This window comes from Grammomys surdaster, unplaced genomic scaffold, assembly GCF_004785775.1.
Source record: "Grammomys surdaster isolate TR1022 unplaced genomic scaffold, NIH_TR_1.0 129, whole genome shotgun sequence".
Taxonomy (NCBI): Eukaryota; Metazoa; Chordata; class Mammalia; order Rodentia; family Muridae; genus Grammomys; species Grammomys surdaster.
In genome coordinates, this window is record NW_021604587.1 from 11,455,128 (window position 1) to 11,482,184 (window position 27,057).

At 39.2% G+C, this 27,057-nt stretch overlaps 1 protein-coding gene across 3 annotated transcripts in view; it reads right to left on the reverse strand.

Moving 5' to 3' along the window:
- Slx4ip (SLX4 interacting protein) overlaps positions 1 to 27,057 on the reverse strand; it is a 153,115-nt gene that overhangs the window by 85,828 nt on the left and 40,230 nt on the right. Inside the window, exon 1 of one of the 3 annotated variants that reach the window (XM_028755529.1) lies at positions 13,378 to 13,420. The exons of the other annotated variants lie outside the window; for them this stretch is intronic. Coding sequence (XP_028611362.1) covers positions 13,378 to 13,389 — 12 coding nt within the window. The 5' untranslated portion in view covers positions 13,390 to 13,420. Of the gene's footprint in view, positions 1 to 13,377; positions 13,421 to 27,057 lie in introns of those variants that run through there. 3 annotated transcript variants of the gene reach the window in all.

The window sequence follows — 27,057 nt, forward strand, 5'->3', positions numbered from 1 at the left end:
AGGCTCACAGTTAAAAAGTTTGTCTAGAGTTTCAGATGGGATTTTGGTGTTTTGAACAAAGAGTGCTGGGGTGCTTATCCATTTTGCATTATGAGATGGACATGAAGATCAGGGATAGATGTTATAATTTATAAGTGGTATGTTTGGTTCAAATTGACAGGAGATGAACTTTTGATGATTAATCTTCACTGCCAACTCCACTGAACTTAAAATCACCTAGAAGACATATGTACGAGCATGTCGTTAGAGTGTTTTCATGGAGGTTTAATTACGAGAAGACCTACCCTAAATATTAGTAGCACCAACTCACTGGCTAGGGTTCTAGACAGAATAAAAAGTGAGCAGATGAGAAGCTGAACAGAATGCCATAGTTTCTCTCTGCATACTGTGGACAAAATATGATCAACACCATCATACTCCTCCACACTCAAGAAGTACTCATGTCCACAACGTCCCTGCTATGCAGACTGTACCCTCAAACAGGAATCAAACTAAATCCTTCTTCCTTCAGTTGTTTCATGCTAGGCACTTGTCACAGCATAAGTTAAGCAATTAGTACACACAGTACATAGCACTGAATAGCATGAAAGAATTGCCATCTTACTAGTCTGTGATAATGCATTTCAGACCTCGCCCAGCTCACGTAATTATTGAAGAAATCATCACCTCATCACATAGGAATAGAAGTGTCACACCTTCTTACATCACAAAGCCTCTCCCCTCACACATATTTTCTGCCGCCAAATGCAATTCCTATGTGCACACTCTACATACCTCCTCCCCTTGGCTATGACATATGACTAAAATTTCTATCAATTTTAAAAACTGTATCTAAAAGAAAAGCATCCTTCAAATTAGACATGAATGGCGAGGATATCCCCTGTGCTTCAGGGGCCATATTTGGAGATATAGTACCACTTGGTCCTTTGCTGTGACTTCATGCTTCCTGGAACTCTGATCTTGATAAGTAACGTTGCCATTCTGATAAGTGAGCTGTTCTCCACTTAGCACTTAAAATCGTGTTCATAAGCCTTAAAGAGGAAAAGAAAGCCAGACCCTAGGGAAGGTATCTCACTTGTGTAGGCACCAGCCTCCTCCAGGATATAAGATTCAAAGGAGCCCTGATAGAAGCCTTCCTGTAGGGTGAGGGGGAGGGACGCTAATGCAGACAGAGGAGCTTCTGTAAGTTAGCACCAAGAGGGAGCAAGCAGGCTAAAAGGAAAGGTAGAGGAACCCAGAAGGGTGACTACAGAACAAAGATACAGAAGGAGAAACGGGAACCCTGAATAGAAAGACTACTGGGGGCAGGAATAAACAAGAGGGAAATGCAATCAAAGTCTTGCTTGGCTCAGCAATAATATTTTTTTTAAATATAAAATACTCTCATAGTAATGAAAAGCCAGTAACGCATTATATAAAATGAGTCAAAATTAAATATACTGAACTCTAATTAATATTGAAGAAATTGTCAAATATGCATGTAAAAAGAAATAAAACTCAGAAGAAACAGCTAATGAAGAATGACCTCTTTTAAGAAGAGAATAAATAACAGAGAGAAGAAGAGGCAATTATTATTTTCTCTTTTTTTTTTCCTTCAGATTTTATAGTATACTTCAGAAACCTGAAGGGAAAGATAATTAGCAATTAGAAAATACATCTTCATAAGATAGTATTAGAACAACTGGATGACCACATGCAAAAGAATGAAGTCAGATCATTCCTCAAATCACATGATCAACTTAAAATGGACCACAGAGTTAAACAGAGCATTAAAATATGAAGCTGTTGCAAAAATCCACAGGCACACACATCTATCATATATGACAACCAATGAAGAAGTGACAAAGCAACAGACTGATAAATCAAGTTATCGACACTACAAATGCTGTGCTTCAATGCATGCCATACAGAAAGCAAAGAAACCGAAAAACCAAAATCTCACTCATATGTGGGGCCTCAAAAAACCGATCTCCTCCCCAGTCTCTTTACCCAAAGAGACACATTGTTGTTGGTGGTATTCTTATGTCAGTCAGGAGCTGAGCAGATGGCAGTCCTTTGTTCAAGCTACCTTGGTGCCTGGTTTGGTGGCCATAGATACTTATGCTCTGGAGAGCTCTGGAGAGCTGCCCACCTCTCATTGGTGACAGAACTTTGGGAGACCCTGAGTGTGGGAGCGCTGACTGGCATTTGGGAAAGCTGCTGAGTTTCATAGGAGCAGTAGAGCTAGCCCGTCCCTCAGCAGCAGCAGCAGCACTCAGGAGAGCAGGCCCTGCACCTGGCCTGGACAGCACAGCAGAGTTGACCTTGGCAGTGGGAGCACAGGTGACCAAGACATATCAGAGTTAGGGCACAAACGAGCAGGTGAGTCCTGAGAATGAGAGCACAGGAGAGCTGGCCCCACCACTCTTCTGCCATGAGGGGTCATGGGTGCAATTGGGAGAGCTGTCCCTCTCCCTTGCCTGCTATGACACTCTGGAGCGGCCCTGCACCTCACCTGGGCAGCACTAGAGTGCTGGTCCTGGTCAAGGGGGTGTAGGTGAGCCAACCCTGAGGTTGAGGGCAAGAGTGTGGGACATCTGGCAGTGGTCTACCTGAGGTGGCGTGAGTACAGGTGAGGACCTTTCCCCCTCGCCCCTCCCTGTCTTGGTTGGAAAAACTGGCCCTGAGGGCAGGGCAGGAAAGCTGGAGCACATGGGAAAACAAGCCTTATGCATTAACTGGGCAGCACAGTGGAACTGGTTCTGGAGGCAATGGGTGCAGGTGAGCTGGCCTGAGAACAGGAGAGCTGGAGAGTTGACCCTGCCTCCTAGGATGGTGGCACTGGATGGCCAGCCAGAGCAGCGCTGGAGTGCTTGCTCTGGTGGTGCAGATAAGGAAGAGTCAGTATTCTGACAACTCAGCTACCATCCAGGCCCAGAGTTGGCGCACCCCAAACTCTGTATCACCTTTGAATGGTTGGGATGTGTGAGAGGGCCAGTCCTGTTGATCCTAAGCTGCAGGATCTTCATGACAGGGCAATAAGAGAATAACCAGGACATGTCCTAATGAGGATGTAATATTGATGGTGCCAGAAGACAGAAATCCTGAGCCAGACTAACAACTCGCTATAATGAACATTTGGAAGTGAAGATGTGTGGACAGAGGGATATACTGTGGGACACACTGTGACATACTATTGCTCCCATAATGAGATCTCTCTGCCTGTCTCTCTCTCTATCTCTCTCTGTCTGTCTCTGTCTCTCTCTCTGTCTCTCTCTGTCTCTCTCTCTGTCTCTCTCTCTCTCTCGTGTGTGTGTGTGTGTGTGTGTGTGTGTGTGTGTGTGTGTGTTACTTGGGAGAGGGAGTTTCAGGAGTAAAGAGCGGGTATGAGCTGATGGGGAGATGAATGAGACTGGGCTCCATGATTGAAACTCACAAAGAATCAATAAAAAAGTAAAAGAACAAAAATAAAGCCTGATCTCATAGAACCTGAGACTAGAACAGTGTTTGGCAGTTGTCAGAGCGGAGGAGGGAGGAAGGGCTGGGGAAAGGTGGACTGATCAGCACTAAATTAGATAACAAGAAGTTTCATCCTTCTGTCTGTTGCAAAGAGACATAAGAATAGCTGATATAAGGATATTCCTGTCTATTTCAGATAGCTAAAAGAAAGTTTTTATTATAAAGAAATCATAAATACTCGATGTAATAAATACATTAAACCTTCATAAATATTTGATGTAATAAATGTCTTAAGCCTTGTTTAATCATTAACAACTATAACATGTACATGATAAAGCATTATATTACCACACACAATTTCTACATTTCATGTATCAGTTAAGAATAATTTGATTTTAAAAGAAGAAATAATTTGGCTGAAGATAAGGTTCTTCCAGAGGACCAAAAATTCAGTTTCTAGAACTCAATCAGGCAGCTTACAAATTTCTGACCTCTGCCAATACATGTGCACACACCTCCACACAGAAAAATATACACACATAATTAAAAATAAAATAATTTTTTAAAAAAGGAAACTATCCACAAAATTGGAAAAGTATTTGTAAATCAAATATATGACCAGAATATACAAAGGGTCATTAAAATTCAACAAGTAAAAAATAAATACCCTAATTTTAAAACAAGCATGAAGAAATATGCAACAAACATTTCTGTAAAGAATTAACCAATGTCTAATAAGTACCAAAGCATCACTGCCATCAAAGAAATGAAATTTAAAACATGACATACTATGTAATATCACCAAGATATAAACAAGACAGATAAAAATAAACTTTGGAGAAATTAGACTCCTCATATTTTTCCCTGCTGGTAATAATGTATAACAGTTCAGCCACTATGAAAACAGTTCAGCATTCTAAATCCTCAAAAAGTTAAATAGAGTCAGCACATGTCTTGGGAATTCTATTCTCAGGATATATGCACAAGACAGATAAAAACTAAGGAAATTAAAGTTTGTAAAATGTTCAGAGCAACATTAGTCACAATACTCTTGACCCAGAAACAACCCAAGTTCTTACAGTGAATACAGAGAAGGTAGCATTCCCATATAAGGAATACTACTTGATAACACAGAGCATTTTAATTCTGATAGGAGCTACAAACAGAAGCTGAATGGACCTTGAAAACATATTGCTAAGTTAAAGAAGCCATACAGAAGATCCCATATCATGTCATTTACATGAATTTTTCAAACTGGCAAACTCAGAGTCAAAGTATAGACTAATTAGTGTCTGGCTTGGTCTAGGAATGGGGGTAAGGAATAAGAGGAGGATGGGTACTGAGTTTCTTTTGCAGATGATAAAAATTGTTTAAAATCAGATTGTAGTGATGATTCAGCAACCCCGTGAATGTACTGAGAGCAAATGAACTGTGTGTTTCATATGGAAAAAGCACATGACATAGATTTGTATCACAGTGAACCTATTTTTGATGACTGTAAGAGAGTTTTTATCTGGATATAAACATCTCTAAATCTCATTAGATAGTATACTTTGTGATATATATTTTATCAAATATATAATATACACTTATATAATTTAATATATATTAATTTAATTTATAAGTGAATAAATATGCATTTATATAATTTAAATAACATGCATGTAAAATATTATATATAATACTCAATACAGTCTTTGTTTTTAAAATATCTCCAATATGTAAATTTTATTGCATTGAATCCACACATGAAAATATAACAAGCAGGAAAGGGCATAAAGCCAAACATAGTATGCCATCTTTCCATAACAGGGGTTAATCCTGTGCACCAGAAGCATCAGTCAGTCTTTTCTAGAAGAGTTTCAGTGCTGTGGAGAGAATGGCCATCCTTCAGGGATACACAGATTTCTAGGAAAAAGTAACAATGTTAATGTAATCAACTTTTCCCTATCATCCTTCGCAATCGTACCTAACAGAATAGTTTTCTAAACAGAACACTTAATTTTTAAGTATTATTCATTCTTGGTTTGTGTCTTAGTTCTATTGCTGTGACGAGATTCTATGACCAGGGCTACTCTTACAAAGCCAACATTTAATTGGAGTTTTCTTAGACTTTCCGAGGTTTAGTCCATTAACATCATGGCAGGAAGCATGGCAGCATAGCATTCAGGTGGGCACTGGAGCAGTAGTTGAGAGCAACAACCTGATGCATAGGCAAAGAGAAACTGAATCTGGCCTGGGGTTGTAAAACCTCAAAGCCCACCCTCAGTGACACACTTCTTCATAAAAGGCCACACCTCCTAATCCTTGGAATCCTTTCAAACAGTTTCACTGCCAGGTGACTAAGCATTCAAATATCCAAGACTGTGGGTGTCTTTGTTTAAACTAGTATGGTTTGCTTTGGGGGAACAATACAATTTTACTTGAAAAACATAAATTTCCCACAGCCAGACACTGGGATACAGAACCCCTTCTCTTCAAAAGGCTGAAATTGGTAACAACTTGGAAAGTGTAAAGACTTGCTTCGGATTCTACTGATTATGTGCTGATAAAGCCCTGTCTTGTGCACCAGTCTGAGGCAGCACCTTCCGTTAGCGGGAATCAAAGGCTTCTTTACTATTACCTAAATTTACTTCTCACATCTTCTCCATGAAACAGGCCCTGCCCCAATCTCTCAGTGACGAGTGGAGGACAGCATGGTTAACACAAAGCCTACAGTCAAGAAACTCAGAGTCCTCACAAACCTGTCCATCTACCACCTCCAGAGAAGGAATGTCTAGCCAACAGAATATGCCCACTTCCATACAGCAATCATAGTTTCCTCCCTTTCAAAAATGTTGGCATTTACATTGATAATACACAGGAAATCTTACACATCATCTTGATTAGAATACCTTGCTCATCCTCAAATGAGCATAAACCTCTGGACTCTGCCTATCCCTGGATTGAATCTGGCCCCTCCTTGTATATCTCTGAATTTCCAGGGATGAAATCTCAATACATGCTGCAACACGGGGACCAGGGCAGCCTGTTTCTTGGCCGTGCTGTGATTCACAAGCATAGCTCAAACCCCCTGGGCAGGTATTACAGTAATCTGTGCGGTAGATAGGAGGACAAAGACCCAAAGATAATGGTAGGAAATCTAACTTAAAATCATTTCATAAATTCGAAAGCTTTCTCACAGGCAAAAGCTTGACCACTATGAATGATCTAGACAGACAGACAGACAGACAGCCCCTTTCAAACTCCTTCAAACACATGGAGCTTTCAGGTTAGCAGTTGCCTACATGATAATCCTGACCTGAACAGAAGTACCTAACTACTGTAAAGGTTGGAGAGAAAGAAAAGGGGAGATGCTCCGAGTATCAATGCCATATTTGGACTTTGTAATCCTCTGGGATGTAAAACACAGACCAAATTATGGGCCACTTTAGAACAAAGCTGTAACTATCCACACATTTTTCATTCTGCTAAAAGGAAAGATGAATGAAAGCCAGTAGAGATAACCAAAGCCAGTTTGTGATTTTTTTTTTTTTTTGTTAGTACCAGTAAATTCCTTGTTAAGAAGCAAGGCTTTTTTTGTCTTTCCTTTTAGGACACTCAGTATCATTAGATGCTTGCATCACTGCTGTCCTTAAATGGGGTGAACTGCTCTTTGCTGAAAACTCTCTTGATGGAGAAGGTCAGAGAGGAACAGAACTGTTATTATAAGGCATCCAGGAATTGACATTTGTAAACAAACACACTCTTAAAAGGCAGAATGCTCGCTCACTCCTGGATGCTGCCAGTGTGTGGCGATTTCTGCAGCCCCTAAACCTTACATGAGAACTAACCTCCTCACTTGGGGGTCGAACCATACTGATGGTGATATATGCGATGTTTTTTAAGTTTTCAACTAAAAAAAAAGTATTTAAATTTTAAAAAGTTACCACCAAGGCACAGGACTCAGACTAGTGAGCTGATGGGCTAGGTTTATGTCATGAATTTTATTCAGAAGACATCATTTCCTTGCAAATGCTTGAAAAATATCAGTTTCCTCAGTCCTTAGTGTATTCACATTATAACTGCAAGTGTTTTGACTGGCTTATGTTTGGAGCAAGGAGCCAACCCTACTTGAAATAGGCCAAACAAAGTAAAGCTGGCTATTGCACTAATGGACTCATCCTTGTTATAACTACTTCTTTCTGAGTTTCAGAGAGCAACTGCATTATTTCAAATGCACACCTGTTTCATGGGAGAATAACTCTGTAAAACATTCAACTTAGAAATAAATGTTCAATTTAACACAAAACACATTGTCCTTCGATTTTTTTTTTTTTTTTTTGCTTCCAATAGTGACTGTTCTATTTTCTATAATACTTCAAATAAAGGAGCAAATTCAAACAGTTCACATTCTCAATCAAAGAACAAGGTCCTGAAGCCAGGGACCTGTGTTCCAAGAGTAGTTTAGCTGCCAGCCCTACTCAAAACCGCTTAGCCTGACATGCAGCAGATACATACACCAAAGCCCTGTGAAGCTTCTCCTCAACTTAAGAAAGTTTTAAACTACAAAAAAAAAAAAAAAAAAATGCAGTGCTAGGTCAATGATCACCATATTTTTATTGTCTCTTTCTACATAGGAACTATTTTAAGGATATGCTACTTGTTTCCCAGTTTATAAACTTCTAGCTCCTCAAAGCTGTTTCGAAGAATTTCTCTCAATTTGATGCAAGTTAACTTGACATGAAGAAGCATGCTTTTTTTTTTTTTTAAACCACATTAAGGCTCCCATGTGGCCCATTAAAAGTGTTTGGGATTATTAGTAGAGTTATTAAATGTTTAATGCATTATGCAGAGGGGGATCTTGCCGTGCTCCGAGAACTTTAACTTCAGTTTGTTCTGATTGGAATGTTCAAACATGAAAGCTAACTGTTTGCAGATTTTTGCACTTGGTGCCCTAACATCAGTTAAAATGTGGAATACAAGGGGAAAGAATTTAGCCAAGAGCTTAACAGAACAGAGAAAGAAGTTGGGGGCAGGAGTCAGGCAAACAGGAAACATCCTCTCATTTGTCCTGGTGCCAAAATGAACTCAGACAGTTGTCCTGGGGCAATGTTCAGAACCTGGGAAAAAATATATCCACTAGAGTATACCTTAAATGATATACACTGAATTGCCAGGGCTGGGAAAGCTACCCACTGGTTCTGTTTCCAGGAGGTTGTAACCAAAGCTGCAGGCACCTACCTTTCTCTAGTGTCCTTTTAACTGAGTGAGGAGTTGGCAAGAGCTCCACATGACTGTCCCCACTGTGCTTAGGGTCACTGCTTTGGAAACCATACAAAAAAATACCACCCACAAATAATCAGGGCAATGGAAATTACTTTTAAAGATTTCCTTTTGGCACAGGTTTATCTAATGAAGGCAACTCCCAATGGAAATTAGAGACAAGTTGGTGTTCTCTTTAAATCACTGAGCTAAAAGATGAGAGAGACTAGCAAGGGTCCTGAATTTGTGTGGACTCTTCTCCCTCCACAGGCCTCATTAGAAGGCACAGACATCCCAGGAAAATGTGTACCTTAGTGGCCAGACAGATGTATGTTGAATATAGACTTCCTCATGCCGCTGCATGAAGAGGGCAATGAACAGGGAGAAGATGACCAGGTGCTCCATTGTCTTCCTCATCCGGTAGCCTAGCTAGCAAAGCTGAGCTCAGGAGAGCCTACACCTCTCCTCAAGCCTTATGATCCCTTACATCTGTGCATCACAAACACACTTGGTATATTCTTCTTGAACCCTGAAGCTAAATTCAACTAAAAGGTCTTCAGGCTTCGTTATTCCTCTGCTCTTACTGAAAGGTCCCATTGATTACCCACCCTCTGTGATGTTTATGTCCATGGTGAAGAAGGAAGAAGGCAGAGTAGCAATCACCTCCGCCTGTTCAGACTTGTCTTCTGGTTGCATGTGACTGATTTGTTAAATTTAATTATTTTATAGAACCTGAAGTTAGGGTCTGGGGTAAGACAGTCCAGGTCTACAACCAAGTCTAATCCTTAGCTATGGGACCCTAGGTAAATTTCCTTTGATAAACCATATAAAGTCCCTGGTATAAAGGGCATTTATACTATATATGAACCATATAACATCCAGGGCAGGCACTACCAAAAACATAAATGATGGACACTCTGGGATGTCTCTATTCTCCCTCCTTGAATTTCTTCTATTGTTGGGTTCTCTTATACATTACCTATTAAAGATCTGGTGATACAAACTCCCTGACTGTTTTGCAAGCCAGAAAATCTAGCTCATCTTTGTATCATTAAGAATTTCCAAATATCATAATTGTACAGTGACAATACATTCATTTGCTGAGCAACACAGTCTTTGATTTGAAAAGGTACAATCATTAAATAATCAAGAAAAAACAATGAAGACTGTCCTACATAGTGACCTCTTGTGAAATTTTCATTATCAATAACAACCCCACTAAGTACAAGCTATGATCCAGGGTTATAACCCTGTTCTTGCCGGCTTTTGCAAATAAAATTTTATTAGAACACAGCCATGCTTATTTCTTTGCATCCTTTTTTATGTTTGGTTTCATGGAGTAACTGTAGAACTGAAAGATATTCTCATTTTTATTTTGTGTGCCCCTCTGCCATGGATTTTTGTTGTTTTATTTTGAGAAGCAGGATCTTTCTGTAAAGCCTAGACTAGTCTCATAATCCTTCTAAAATCTCAAAGACTTTATGGCCTGCAAAACTAAAACAGCCTTATTTGAAAACATTTGCTACTCCTGAAGAAGTTTGCTCAAGTAATCTTCAGACAATCTTCTACTTAGAGTCTCAGATCATCATTCTTCAGTAAGAAGAAAGGGCACAGGCGGGGTATTGGGGAGCAAAGGATTTCTCACAATGAGCATGGTTTTTCACTTGTGACAATTTCATATCTAAAATGAAACCAAAATTGATCAAGACATAACTTCCCCAAGGGTACCACAGTTTCAGGATCCCATCAAATGAAAAAAGATTCAAACAGGAAGGCAGATCTGGGTGTGATGTCTACAGCGCATGTGTGGAGTAGCCAGAAGAACTCAACTATATAAATGGAAGAAGAAAAGGTCTAAGTGGAAAAGACAATTGCATCAATTTGCTTTTGCATCAACTTAGCAGCAGCAAAGGGGTCACATGGGGAGCATGAGTCAGCACAGCACAGTGCCTGCTTGCTGCTTCTCCAGGCTGCCAACCTACCAGCAGACCTTCACTTGCTCAACTGAAAGCCCTGGAATCAATTTCTTCCCAGCAGTGAGGGGATAAGCATTAAGAGAAGGACAAGTGTCCAGCTGCCACTGCCACTGTGCCTGTGAAGGGGCAGGTGGAGACAGCCTGACAAATTTAAAATAGCTTAAGGAGCCAGATGTAGAGACAGTCCACAGTCCCCATAATGGGAAGGCTGAGGCAGGAGGACCGCCAAGACTTCAAGGCCAGCCTGAGCTCCAGAGTGAGGTCCTGTCCAAAAAAACAAGACCAACACCACACAACAGCTCAGGTAAGTTTCAGGGAGGCAGATATGGTTCAGTATAAAAATCTTATCTTACTGCCGCCCAGTTATCAGGTGTGTGAGTCAGCCTCCCACTGCTGAGACAAATATCCAAATATCCAAGATAAATCAAATAAGAGGGGAAAACATTTGTTTTGGCTCATGATTCCAATGGGTTCATTCCACAGGCACTTGACTCAGTTGGTTCCGTCCTGTTTGCTAAGGCAGAACATCAGGAAGCCCATGGTAGAGCAAACCTACCCACCCCATGGTGCCCAGTAAGCAGAGAGTGCCTAGCTTCCTAACAGTCCCTACTGTATAAACCCTTAAGCTGTCAATCGATAAATAGATTCATCTAGTTAGAAGGAGGAACCCCCGATCCAGTCACCTCTAAGCAACACTACATTGAGAACCAAGTCTTCAACACAGGTTTCTGAGAAGCACTTAAGATCCAAATCAAAACATCAGATGAGCAGATGTTCTAATAAGGCAGAGTTCAACACCTCAGATACATGTTTATCCCAGCAACATCCCCAGAGGCATCATGACCCTGTAGCTGGAAGAGAAGAAGAGACTGTGAAAGAATCTGACACATGTCCCAGTGTTTTGTTTTTATTTTTCCCTGTGAGATTCTAATTAAGAAAGTTGTATCACAAGGAAGTAAGATAAAGCAGATTAAATAGATGTTGGCAGATTATGGGAACAATGTATTGTAAATATTTTACATTTTGAAGAATCATTAGCAACTCAAACCAGTAAGAGAACAAACTGGTTCCCTTTTGTCAGCAAGGTAAACAGAAGGACAAGGGCAGGATTCCACAGTGCTCTGATGGGTGCCCCTCGGAAGTAGCCAGAGGTTTTGGCTGACAGGATCCTGAAGAGATACACTGTGCCCAATTCAAGCTGGGTCCATTCAAGCTGGCCCATTAATAATTTGCCCGGTGCCTGAGGCTACAGCCAGCTCCCTCTCACTGTAGCCTGCCTTATCTTCAGTGGAGCTAGGCAAGCTCTGGCAGGCAGACTCCACTCTGATACTGGCAGTCAGGAAGGTATCACTGCATATGGGGATGAAGCCTGAGCTACAGCAATGAAGCCTGAGCTACAGCAATGAAGCCTGAGCTACAGCAATGCAGCCTGAAAGATTAAATATGACCACAATATGTATTCCCCATGGCTCACTGTGTTTTAAGGGAATGAGGGCCATTAGTTCAGAACAGGAAAAGAAAACATGAGCTCACTGTAGCAATCAGCTGGGACACTAAAAGGCCATTGAGGTTGTGAGTGCAATAAACATACATGTTGTTCTGGTTTGATTTTTGTTGCTATGATAAACATCATAAGCAAAAGAACAACAGGAAAGAAAGGGTTTGCTTCAGCTTATACACCAGGTTGCAACCCATCATTGTGGGAAGTCGGGACAGGAATTCAAGGCACAAACCTGGAGCAGAAACCATGATAGATGGATGGCTGCTTACTGGCTTGTTCCCTGGCTTACTGCTTAGCTCACCTTTCTATAGAAGCCCATGCTGACTTGCCTTGGGCTAATGCTATGTACAGTGGCTAGGTCCTCCCATGGCAGGCTTCAATCAAAACAATCACAAGCCACTTTGATTGAGGCAATTCTTCTACTGAGACACCCACTTCCCAGGTAACTCTAGGTTTATGCTGACAATAAAAACTAACCAGACAGTCCATGTCCTCTCTGGAATTAATATAAAATGTCTTTTCACATACCACATACATACTGAATCCCAGATGCTATCTATTTCAAGCCTTTACCTAAAGTAGAAGAGATTCACTTTCCAGTATATAACATATAGTTCTTGACATGGTTGCTTCAGTTCATTGCACAAGCATATACAGAAATTAGTCCGTGGGTAAATTCTATGCTCACTTTTGCAGATAAGGAAATTGAGGCTCAAAATAATGTCACTTAGCCAAGGCCTCTCACATAATGAGTAAAAATGAGACTAAAGCCTGCTAGCTCAATGCATCTTGATCACCTTCCCAGACAACTTTTGTGTGCTAGAACCTTCAGGCAGATTGAGAAAAGAGTAAAGTGGGGGAGAAGCAAGAGTCATTCTTTTCTCAGATACCCAGTCCTCATGCCATCTACAAATCCAGCCGTGATAAGGTCAGAATCACACTATCACACCAGGATTTGCTGAAAGAAAGCAAATGTGAAGACATCAGTGTGGGAGGAGAGTAAAGGGATGAAGAGGCTCAGAGGAGCCAATAATCCAGGTACATGTTTCATACTGCAGCACAGAGAGGACAAGCCCCCGACTCCCATCTGAAAGCTGATGTGGGAATAGAGACCACTCAGCATCATGAGTTGCTTTAATGGGAAGAGAATGATGCTATGTAATAAAGCAAAGGAGAGTAGCTGCTTTGGAGGCAGTGATGCCTCCACTCTGGACATACCTGCCATCCCATTCTCACTGCCACCAATGCACTGACCCCCTCCTGACACTGTCCCTGGTCTTTCATCAGCAGCTTCTAGAAAAAAGACAGGAGGTGGGTTCCAGGGTAGAAAGTTCTCCTAGAGATTTTCCAAGCGTAGTTCTACATGATCCATCTCCTACCACCTCCAAGATGCATCCTAGCAACAAACAGCTACTGTGCAGTAATACTCTGGAGGCCAGTGTTCTTCCCAGAGCGTGTGAGCTGCTTGCAGGTTCCATAGGAGGTAGAAGAATGATCTAGGTTTAGACCCATCAGTCTTAGGTGTAAATTCCAATCAACCAAGTGGTAGCTGAGTCACAGTGGCCTATTCAGGAAGACAGCAATAATGGTTCCTATGTTTATCATATTGCTATAGCAGAGATTCAAAGAGGTGCATCTGCTAGAACCTGGTACTTTGCAGCATAGAGTGGACAAAGAGTAATTGTCTCTACTCTTTCTTTTCACTTAAGTGTTTGTGAGGTGGCCTGAACTGGCATGACACAGGGTACAATCTTCTGCCACCCCTTACTTCTGTCACCTTTCTTTCTTCCAAAGACTACAAATGGATGGCAGACAAACTGTATCGTGGCAAAGGTGATGTTTCAAGCACTCATAAGCAACAACATTTACTCTTTTGAAAACAAAATTGAATATTTACTTAATTATATTTCTTACTTTTTACTCCTGCCTGCTTGACTTAATATTATAAAACTAGGGTCAAAACAGCTAGTGCCTTTGTCAATAATTTCATTATAAATAATTCTGTACATAAATTTTTTTTCTACTTGATTCAAATGAAATTCTATTTAATTTGATTCTATTATATAGTCATGTAGAAATTTACTCATTAGTCCAATGACTTTTAACCAGCCATCTCCAATATTTCATTATTATAAATAATGCTCAAATGAACATCTTTCAGGAAAATACTTGTTCAATCATTGGAAGGATTCAGATACCTTTTTAAAAACTTACTTTAAAACTTATTTTATGTGTATGAATATGGCAGGCCGACAGCATGGCTGCTTTCTAACCTTGGGAAAGCAATGAAAAACGGTAATTATAAACATTTAATGTTGGGGCTGGAAGGATGGCTCAGTGGTTAAGGGCATTGTCTGCACTTCCAGAGGTCCTGGGTTCAATTCTCAACATTATCCATAACTACAGTCTAATGGAACCCCATACTGCCTTCTGGTCTGGAGACATGGATGCAGATAAAACACTCATATAAATAAATCCTTTACATATCTTTAGTGTTTATGTAGATACATGTGTGGTCATGGCTTACAGGAGAAAGTACATTTCTGTTTCTTATATGTATACATAGAAAAAACAAAATTTTAGCACTAGAAAATGGCTCAGCAGGTAAAAGCGTTTGCTTCGCATGCTTGAGAACCTATTTTCAATGTGACTCTCATGGTGGAAGGAGAGAACCAACTCCTCACAGCTGTCCTCTGGCCTGCACAGTGGCCTGGCACACACACACTTGCACTCCCTCACAATTGTCCTCTGGCCTGCACAGTGGCCTGGCACACACACACTTGCACTCGCACGCACACATACGTATTCACAGAGTAGTAATACATAGAATTTTTAAAAAGAAACAAAAGTTTTAAGAACTGGAGGCAAATATCTCAAAATTCTCACTACTACATAACCTGTATGGTTGGTACAAGTGTTGGTACGGCACTCTTCAGATTTTGTTATTGTGTTTTCAAAATATCTGAAAAAGTAAAATAACAGACTCAGTCTCCCCAGTCATGTCACTCAATCATCTGTCCGTGAGGCCATCCCTTCAAACTCTGCAATCATGTCTACTTTTTGCTCCATGCATCCCACAAGCAGGCTGACCACCATCTGGCCCACAGGAAGCATCTGTGTGCATGTTCCTTTATCTTGCATTCTTTTCTCCTCTGAAGTCTTGTGAGAAGAAGAGAGCATCACTCTGTAAGTGGTTTCCCTCACAGAAAAACCCCGTGCCCTAGACCAGATCTACCTACCATGATCCTCCTTCTCCCACATCATTTACCCGCTGTCTGCCCTTAGGACTTTTGACCTTACAATTTCTCTGCCTGGAACACCAAATTCTTCACATGGTAAGCTCCTGGGTGTTCCTGGGTGTCAGTTCAAATATCATGACGCCATCAGGAGACTCCCTGCCATCCACAGTCACACAACTCAGGAGCTTTTCACACTGACTTTCATCTAGGAGAGTCCCCCTGTTTATCTTACCTTGACTCCGCTCCTGCCCAACTTATCTCCTTACTTGCCAAACACACTGGTCTGCTATAGGTTTAGAACCAAGGAGACGGTGTACAGCTAACTCTCTCTCTCACTTACTCAGGTCCTCTCAGTGACGTCTTCCTGGATTAACTACTTAACTTCCCCTGAGATTTTCTCTCCTCTCCTCCCTGTGAGGTGAGGGAGTTGGTAAACTCTATGGACAATCAAAGCATCACAGTGTTTACTGATTATATACAACTGCTATTTGTTAATCAGGCTTAAAGAAAGTTGGATAGCTAAAAAAAAAAAAAAAAAAAAAAAATCAAAAGCCAATCAACTTCCCCTCTGCCACTCCTTGATACAGTTTACCGGTTTTACTTTCCTTGTTAGCTACGACTTGCCATCTACCAACATACCTAGTCCTCTGAGCATCTGTTGTGGTTACAGCTCCTGGCCTATCTCCTCACTCCAATGTAAGTCCCATTAAGGGAGGAAATGTATGTTTTTTTCCCTGACCTTCGGGTCTTAGCAGTGTCTCACTAAACATTTGATAAGGAACAGATCCACTTCCCAGGACTGCGAATGTCTTCTTCCTCAGGTCGCTGACTGCCTGTTTACTACTTGTTTTCTTCCAGATGACCTGAGAGTGGGAACAAGCGAGACAAGGAAACTGCCCTTTAAACCATGTGCTCAGTGGGTAGTAACAAATCCAATACATCTCCCTGCCAGAAATACATCAAAGACCCCGTATGGCTGAGACTGTGCAAGGGCCAAGAAGGAGCTCCATGGCACTTAACTCCCTATCTCCTTCTGATTCTCAGCCTGTAATAGGAACCTGTAACGGGAAAACTATTTACCTGGTGTAATTACAGTGAGAGGAAAATGCATTTCATTTATTTTGTATTCTACTTCAGACTATAATTGCAGCCTAAATCCCAGTAGTAAACAAACCAGCTTTGCATTTTATATGTTACCACGAGGCTCTCTCTCCAGGTTTGCTCTTCAGAGCCAAGGAAATGTTGACACAGTTGCACACCAAGTTTCAACATGCTGATCATGTTAAAATAGTGCACAAGAAATATTTTTCCACTTTATAAAAAGCCAGACTGTTTACATGCGTAAGTGGCCAGAGACTTTGCTATCTGTGTGTGGTCCTGAAGTTTCAATATCATAACCATGAGTACAAAGTGGGGCAGCATGCAACAAACTTGGCTAGGAAGCTCCACAACCAAAACGGGAATCAAGACATCCCCACTCTAAACTCAGAAGCAGACGTGTTTCAAGTGGGTGGGGGAGGGAGGTGTCTTACTTATTTTAATTGAGTTTTGAAGAAAAAAATAATTTAATAGAGCTTGGTTATATGTGTACTTGTGTGGCAATGCATACTATTAAGCAGAGAAACGAGAGGAAAACAGAGAATAGGAAGGGCTTATATGGTCTTCAGCCTAGTTCTTACAAAACTACAGATACATGCCAAGCACAGCATTCAGTAACTCTAAGTTCAGAGTCACACAGTAGAAAAGATTTACAAAACAGTTACTGAGCATAGATCTCAAGGACAAACACGAGAATGAGGAGCGGCTTTACTTTAACTTGGCCCAGTGGCTCAACACAGCCCTTGGACATCCTCCCAGCAATCACCAACCAGAGGAGGGGCCCCAAGTTCACAGCCAGGCCAAAGGAGAAGACAGGCCCCATCTTCTGTATCTTTCCCATTTTCCAAGCAGCACTGGCTTTGGCTGACAATTTAGTGATTCTTCAAGCTAGAAATAGAATTTACACAGGAGTTACACCCTGTCCAGACAAGAAGAAGATAGAAGTGACAAGAGACCTCACAGAAAGAAAAATTATCTGCATCCATGTAACTGAAGACAAGCCCACATTCCCAGAGTCTAGAGGTTTGTGCTTGGGAGAGTTTCTAGATTCTGGCTGTTTGCACTTATCATTCCTCAAAGTCCCAAATGCTTCAGGTTAGTGAGCATTGCTGGTTCTCACGTTTGTAATGGATTTCCACTTGAAGATCCCTCATAGTGTACTGTGTCTAAACAAGATAAATAAATCAACCATGTAATGTAGGCAAGTTCATGTTGCAGGATGAGATGGCTTTCCTCTTTTGGTTGCCAAATGCACACACTGTTACTCTCAGCCGACCGAATAAATGAAAGAATGGTACTTCATTACATTGTTTTTCCTGGCATTATTATTTTTTTCCTCCTACAGTTTCTTTTACAGAGTTTTCTGTGGCTATAGGTCAGAAGAGTTTTCCTGTTGCTATGAGAACAGTGTAAATAAGTGAACTTTAAAACTCACTTTGGGGGTAAGGAGCTGCCACATTTCCGGCTACCTAAGCCCTGCTGGGTGTGTATTGCATACTCTTTCCTGCTAGAATAGAGCAAGGCCATCTAACACAACCGCCATCTTTGAGGCCAGGAAAACCCCAGAAGCCTTACAACGGCCCAGTGACTGCTGGAACTTCTCCTCATCTAGTAATAGACTCCTGTGCTGAGACAAAAAACAAACAAACAAACAAAAAAACCAAAACAAACAAACAAAAAAAACACACACACAAGAACAACTCAGTGTTTCATTTTCAAGGTGCAGAAACATTCTAGTGTTCCCAACCCCAATAAAGTTAGGATACTGCTATAGTATAAGTGTTTCTTTCATTGGTGGCCCCAGGTGTCAAGTGGTCTGGTAAATATGACTTATCAGGAGTTACTTCAGTGAGGACAAATTTAACTCATGGATGACAACGGCCTCAGCTCCTCTAATACTTACTAACATCACTGTTGAAAGGACATATCTTAGCAGGTAAAAGAGAAAGACAGAAGCTCACATTTAACCTAGAGTAACTTCCTCTGTAAGGTTAATGGAGATCATTCTGTACTGACTAAAAGGATAATCATAAAGCTGACAACTGGGAAAGGCATCATGGCCTCTTATTATTAAGGTTCTTTACAGAAATGGAAGCAGCAGGGTTATGGGTGTGGGTATGTACAGAGAACAAGAGAACAACTTAGAGGCTATCATGTCTGAAATCTGCAGGCTGGGCCAAGAGGCTGGAGATGGGAAAGATGCTGATGCAAGCTTCAGCCTGGAAAGCAGACTAAAGGCTAACATCCTTCCTTGGGGTCCAAGCTTTAAGGCCTTCAGCTGACAGAATAAAGATAATGTACTTTACTCAAGAGATACAGTACCTGGCTATGCCGCCCAGGTTGGTCTCAAACTCCCAACACTTGGATTCTTCAAGTGTGATTGTCATGCCTGGCTCTTAAATGTTCATTATTCAAAAAAAAAAAAAAAGGCTTTTCAGCAGCTTCTGAACTGGAAGTAGGTCTAGATGAACAGCAACAGGGCATAGTAATCTAACAAAGTTCTTCCTGACAGGGAAGGTCAAAAGCAGCCATGCTTGTCTTGTGTCTCATCTATTACCATTGGTTACTGTAGAAAAGACCATTATCTTTATCATCATCATTAGTAACACTCTTATGTCTTCTACAAAGCAACTGTAGTGTCTTCACTGTTTTACTGACCATCAATGCAAGTACATATGACTGAATTTGTACTTTGTATAGAATCTTTCATGATTTATTTTTAAGTATAATTCACATTGAAAAAGCCACCCATTGATTTCATCCAATGACATCAGGCCAGTGGAAAAAAGAATCCCTATAAAAGAACACATGAAGAATCGAGTAGCTACACATACTCTTATGCTCAATACTGGCATAGACACAACCTTCATCTATGATAGGCTCACACATCAGAAATTTGATGTCTGAGTTCAGAAGCATCGTCACCAAGGACTTTATCTCAAAACAGTATTGGCTGCAAAACAAAATCCCAAAATAAGAACAAGAGGTATAGGGAGAAACAGAGGATGTAAAAATGGTAGGTCTTACAAACATACATGCTTTTCAGCCCATGGGGGGGGGGGGGAGTCATAAACTCTTGAGATGTAATATCATAAATGCAGTCTTCTCTTTGCTTTTTGTTGTGGGGCGATTTTCTTTGCTTGTTTGAGGATGAGGTCTCATGATCTAGCAAGGTTGACTTCAAACTCATGACCTTGTCATTTTTTAAGTAAATATAAAGAATAATCTAGAATTGAATAAAGTAAGGTGTACATATATGTGTCTGTTTTAAAATTATATGTTATTTCATCATTAAGTTAGTTAGATTATAATAATGTCATATTAAGAAGTGGAGATGGCTTACTATCTAAAATATGTATTTTATTTTTAGCTGTAATTCTCAATAAGAACTTACCATCCAATTGCTTGTTTTCTTTTCTCCTACATAGAAGAAAACAGGCAAGTAAAGACTGCTATTGTTATAGTCTAGACACAGCAGGCAGCCTATGACAAAAAAAAAAACTGTCTAAAGTAGAATTAAATATGGGGTGATTTTCAAAAAGAAAAATTTAATACGGATTTTTAAAAACCTGGGCTCTGAAACGGATTGTAATGGCAACCACCAATTGTGAGTTCTGTCAGAGAAGCAAAACTTTTTATAATTGCCAAAGAATCTACAATCAACATTAATACCTAGATCCTTATTCTGAAGTATCCCTCAGGTTATATTCAAAGTTTTGAAATTGTTTACAAACTATTAGAAGCACATATAAAATGTTATTTAAAACTTGGGAAAGTGCACTGGGATGTTGTTGTTCAGTGATGAGTATTGCTTGCCTGACATTCCAGAGGTAAAATGAAATAAGTCAGAAAAGCTATCTAAGGGCTCAGAAGGTAGGGAATGCCAAGTACTTGATAAATATCAACAGACAATTCATTCTGGGCAAGTTGTTTAATATTTAAGCAAGATGCCCTTAGTCTAGGCTACGTTATAGAAAGAATAGAAACACTGGCTAACTTTAGAGTGTGTTGAAAAATTTGGGGAACTAAATGTATGTAGGAGACAGATCTATAGAAACGTCAATCCTAATTCTGATTCTCAGTTTCTCCCTAGCCTACTCCTAGCCACAGATGGTATGTGACACAGCTCTGGACCACAAAATGGAAGTAAGTCTCTTGGCTGGTACTCCTTTTCAGACAAAGAGGGAATTATTAATATGTGCTATCTCTCTTCTTATTTGCCCTTTCCCAACCTCTTCCTGTCTGATACTCAGATATGCTGTCTGAAAGTTAAGTGGCCAGTTAGTGGCCACAAAACAAAGTCCATTCTTAAGGGATGACAAGCTGAAAGATAGAAGACTGAGTTGCTTATGGTAGGTCATCCTCCAGATTTTATATTCTGCAAGAAAAACAACACTTGTTAGTTTATGATTCTCAAGGTGAATTTTCTTTTGTTTATAGTCTTGGTTATACAACAAAGAAAAGAAAAGTATTCTAAAGTAATAGAATAGCTAACTACACACAAATTCTAAACCAGAAGAAGGGTTCCTGGATAGAAGGAAATATAAAGTTTAGATGAAATCAAAAGACAGAAGGGAACACACACATCAAACAAACATATACCATACTAGAAAATTTTTTTCAGTTTTATCACTATTTGCAATAATGCAATCTATGAATAAGTATAGACTGCTATGCAAGAAAATAAATAAATAAATAAATAATAAATAAATAAATAAATAAATAAGCACATCCAGTGTTCCAAAAGCTGATATATTAAAAAAGCTGGGAAAACAAAAAGCTTTACAAATTTTAATCCAATGAAGAACTTGAAACAAAGCGTTAACACCAGAACAAAACAGAATATTCCAGGAAAGGATTCATATCACTAAGAGTAAATACCTGATAATATAAATAGAAAAGTTTAGAAAGATGTTAATTCTGAACTTTAGACTTAGCAGAGCAGCTTTAAGAAACAGGAAGCAAAAAATATTAAAATGTAGTAAAAATGACAAGCACATAACAAGAAAGTGTGCCAGAAGCTTAGGAATCAGTAAAACGTCATAACAGCTAACAAACAAAACTAAACTGACAAAAAAAACACACATAGAATCTTAAACTTAATAGCTATAGAATGTGAAATTGTTTCAACTATGCACTGAATACTGGCTGGACTAGAAAATGATTTGGCAGTTAAGAACACTTGCTTCCCTTTCAGAGGACCCAGGTTCCGTTCTTAGCACCTCTGTCAGACAATCCCCAACTGCCTGTAATTCCAGACTCAGGATTTTATATGCCCACTTTTACCTTCCAAAGGCATCCTCCAACATAGCATACACATCGAGACACACATACATAAAAATTAAAATAAAGTAAAATTTAAAACTGACTATGTGTCAGGTCAGAAAGACAATTTCAACAATCACCTAACATACTGTAGGTATTTAAATCAGAAACTGACAAATTTTATTTGGTATCGTTTTGTTTTCTTGCTTGCCCATGGTAGACAAGTACTCTATCAATGAACATCTCCAGCCACAAAAATGTTCTTAAAATGCATTTAAGAAAATTATGATATGACCCTAAATAATTCAAAGAGGGAGTAATGATACAATCACAGAATATTTATAGATGAACAATGATGAATGTATTACATACTAAAATCTATTATACTGATCAATGAGATTTAATTTTCAGTCACATGTATTTATTGTTTTAAGTTAAAAAATAATTGAGCATATTTATGGGATACAATGTGACATTTTGAGATATGTGAAAAGGGGAATGAAAGAATCAAGCTTACTGGCATTCCACAGATGTGGCCACATGCTAGTTATTTATGACAAAATATCTAAAATTCATTTGCATAAAGTTTAAAATGTATTTATTAATAACTTTTATACGATTTGTGCAAAAGATGTCAAAAATGGATTCCACCTATCTGAAACTTTGCATTTTTATTACTATTTTCTAATTCCTTGCTCTTCCTACCCTTTACTATGTGTATTTCCAATAATACAAAATAGAAAAATAAATTAATTCATGTACAATAAACATAGAATGGAAAAAAATCAAGGTAGACAGATAAAAGAGGGAAAGGAGAAAGTAAGAGGAAAGAAGACAGAAGCAAAAATTAATAAAGGGAAAATTCCATTCCAAATAGATACTACTATATAAAATAAAGCTTTTTGATAAAAAAAAACACAAAAAACAAGCAAACAGGAAAACCAACACTTAAATGGCTAATCATAGGAATCTAGGGCTCATCCAATGTCAGTATATTTGATATGATGAATGAAACTGTTGGTTATGAAGAAAAGTATTAATTATTAACAATGACTCAAGAGAAATATTAAAATACAAATAAATATTTTTGGAAGAAACTGAAAAAGCAGATCCTATATTCTGATTCTCTACCAGCCTAAGTGGTTTTACAGAAAAGCTTTACTCAGTTCACAAGCTATTTTCAAATACTTAGAAGGGGTGACTCATCTTCTTTAATGAGACCAGTAACAAAGAAGGTCCATAAAAAAGAATAGAAACACAAACAATAAAGCTCATTTATAACAATAGTTTCAATAATTCTAAATTCTAGTACTGAAATATCACAACAATGTTTATTTCCAGGAATACAAGGTATAATAAAATCAGAACATTTACAAAAATAATAGACCATAATAGACATAGAAAATAGGACCAGGTATGATGGCAAGTAGCTATTATCCCAGCTCTTAGGAAGCTAGAGGATCATTGAATTCAAAGACAGCCTGGGCTACAAACTGTCTTGGTCTTAAAAACAAAACAAAAGAAAAATGTATAAAATGGTTACATAAGAATTGAATGAAAAAGCAAGCAAAATAGTTAATGATGGCATATGAAGACAAAAATAATGTATAAGTCACCAGGCCTGGTGGCACATATCTTTAATCCCAGCACCTGGGGAGCAGAAACAAGGAGATCACTGTGAGTTCTGAGTTCAAGATTGTCTACATACTAAGTTCCAGGCCAGCCAAATCTATAGAATGAGACTTTGACTCAAAAAAACAAAACACACACTGAGAGAGAGAGAGGGAGAGAGAGAGGGAGGGAGAGAGGGAGGAAGGGAGGGAGGGAGGGAGGGAGAAGGGAAGGAAGGAAGGAAAAGGAGCTGTAGGCATGGCTCAGAGGTTAAGAGTGCCTACTTGCTGACTCTCCAGAGGATCCAAGTCCAGTTCCCAGTACCTATAGTGGTGGCTCACAGCCATCTGTATCTCCAGCTCCAGAGAATCTGACACCTTTAGAATTTAGTGGGCACTTGTACTTACATGCTCATATCCACCCATTCATGTATAAATAATTTAAAACAATGGAAATAATTCTTGGAAAATAATTCATAAGTCAAGAACATCTATGTCTACTGGTATAATAATATATGACAGAAAAGTACTGCATATCAGTATGAAAAGAATAAGTTATTTGGAGACAACTAGTTCTCTCCAGGACAACTGGCTGTCCACATGGCATTAAACAAAAGTACATACCAATGTGGTGTCACATAGTAAACAGCTGTTCTCCTGATCTGTGGGAATGGGTTCCAGGCTCTCCTGACCATATCAAAGCCCACTCATGAAATATCGGGTCCTTGCATGAAACAAATTGTTTTGCATATATTTATGTCATAAACACAATATGCATGGACTATTTCCCTGCATTGTTCAAGGAATGAGGCCAAGAATAGAATATCTGTAAAACAGACAATTTTTCCTGAATATTTTTTTTTATCTGTAGTTTGCTAAATCCATACAGAACGTGCAGACAAGGAGAACTGACTAAATGGATGTTAAAGACCTCATTTGCAGGGCTGGAGAGATGGCTAAGTGGTTAAGAGCACTGACTGTTCTTCCAGAAGTCCTGAGTTCAATTCCCAGCAACAACATGGTGGCTGTTCACAACCATCTGTAATGGGATCTGATGCCCTCTTCTGGTGTGTCTGAAGACAGTTATAGTGCCCTCATATACATAAAATAAATAAATCTCTAAAAAAAAAAAAGGTCTTATTTGGATGACAAAACTAATGAAAACATTTAAAGCTGAACATGATCAGGCATGTCTGTGACCCAGAACTCAGTAGACAGGAAGAAGAGTCACAAACTTGAGAGCAAATCATAGAATAAGGAGCAAATATAGTTTCACTATAAGATACATCCAGAATTTTGGCTAGACAGATATTTTTTCAGTTAAACATAAAAAGTACTAACCATAAAAGATTGATAACCCAGACTTTAAGTTCCTCACAAGCATATCACAGACACAGACCAAGGCCAAGTCACTGGCTAGTATTATGACTCAGGTAAAGGACACAACCACCTGTGGAACAATGTTTCTACCAAAAGATAAAGACAAGTCAGAGAAGCTGGCATTGAGAAAGTTGATATGAGAAATGGTGACATCCAGGCCAGCCTAGGCAAAATAGGAAAGTGTGAAACTCAATCTCAATAACCAAAAAAAAAAAAAAACAACAACAACAGAGACATGACAATCTGCAGAAGAAAAAATTAGCACAGGACACAAACTGCCTATCAAGAGAAAAAATAAAAATAAATTGTATAATTTCATTTATCCTGCAGAAGACCAATAATGGCAAAAATTATGGCAATAGGAAAAATTCTGAAGTACACAGAGAAATAAGACAATTATCACAATGTAAAACAATGTACAGTATCTGGTTTGGCCAGACTGACTAGTCCTTTGCAGTTCAGAAATACCAAGATGTCTGTCATGAGCTCCCTGTGTACACATGTAAATGTCCACAGCAAATGGCTGACAAGCCCACAAAATAAGAAACAACTTAAACAGTCTTTAGAAAAGGTAAATGGCCTACAGTGACAAAAGGAGAAACTATGCAATGGGCCCATCAAATGCATCCACATGCTGACTTCTCCCATCATAATCCACCAACGAGTGGAAAAAACAACTGCATAGCATTATGCACCGCACACACCAACTGTAGTAAGTATGAAAATGTGCAAAACAATTCCAAGTGCTGTTTATGGACACATTTGTTATAAAAAAAATGCATGAAACATACATGGGAAGAAGAAATATAAAATAAAAAATGGTTATTTCTACGCCAAAGTTATAGACTGAAGAGACATATACAGGAGAACAGAACTATGCTTACAATTTTTAACCCAATAATACTGATAATGTATCAGTCATTGGCTTGTATAACTTCCTCAGCGTTTATTAATCAACTATGCATAAGAGTTTATTATATATACACATATATGTGTAAGTATGTACATATATATAATATACATGTGAAATATTTCCTAATATATACATATTAATATATATATAATTATTATATTATACTATACTAAGGAAAGATAGAAGATTTAATCAAAGAAATTACTTCTGGAGTTACAGAAGGAAGGAAGAAAAGAAGGAAGGAAGGAAGGAAGGAAGGAAGGAAGGAAGGAAGGAAGAGAATGAGTTCAATTCAGATATAAAAGATTTCAGGGAAGATAGTAGAGCATAACTACTTAAAACAGTGCTTCTCAAACCTTCCTAATGCTGTGACCCTTTAATACAGTTCCTCATCTTGTGGTGATTCCTAGCCATAAAATTATTTTTGTTGGTACTTCACAACTGTAATTTTGCTGAATTATGACATAAATATCCTATGTTTTCCAATGGTCTTAGTTGAACCCTGTGAAAGGGTCACTCAACCCCAAAGGGGTGGTAACCCACAGTTTGACAAGCACTGAGTTTTCTAAACCATTCTAATTGTATTATAAATACTTATTCTTCTAAACGCATATAAGTGTAGGTCTCATCCTCATGAATGAAGCTTCTTTAGCAGCAGATGGAGACTGTTCAAGAAACCCATGACTAACTACTCAAATGTAGAGAACAACGAATCATGAGGAACCCAACCACAATTGATACATCTACAATACAGCCTCTATACCTAAGGCTCAGGGAACATTGCAGAAAACAGGATAGAAGACCTTAAGAGACAGAAGTCTAAAGCTAAGCCCATGAGAGCAACAACAACTGTATAATGACAATACCAGTTAGCATGAGAGTATACAGACAGGAGAAATTTTACAAGGCCTTACAACAGATGAAGATACACAGGCAGTCAATGGCAGACAGAGATGGAGACAGAGAGGGGGAGGGAGAGGAAGAAGGAGAGAGAGAATATGAATATAAATCAGTCTTTTCCAGGGAAAAGCCCCTTAATATATAAAAGTTAGTTTTCTTCAAAGACAAGTCCTCTGATAAACTAGCTCATGCCCCAAATGGTCAGCCTTATACCCATGTACATAGACACAACAGTAATTGGAGTCCACAGATAGGGATCACACATAGACACAGGCACACAGAAAATACGAGAGAGAGGGAAAGAGAGCTCATGTAAATATGAAAGGGGTGTAATGGGATATGGAAAGAGTTGAAGGGGAAGAATATGATCAAAATGCATTGTATTCACATATGAAATTTAAAAGGAAGAAAAGAAGGAAAGAAAGAGGAGAGGGGGAGAGGGAGGGAGAGAAGGAGGGAGGGAGAAAAGGAGGAAGGGAGGGAGGGAGAAAGG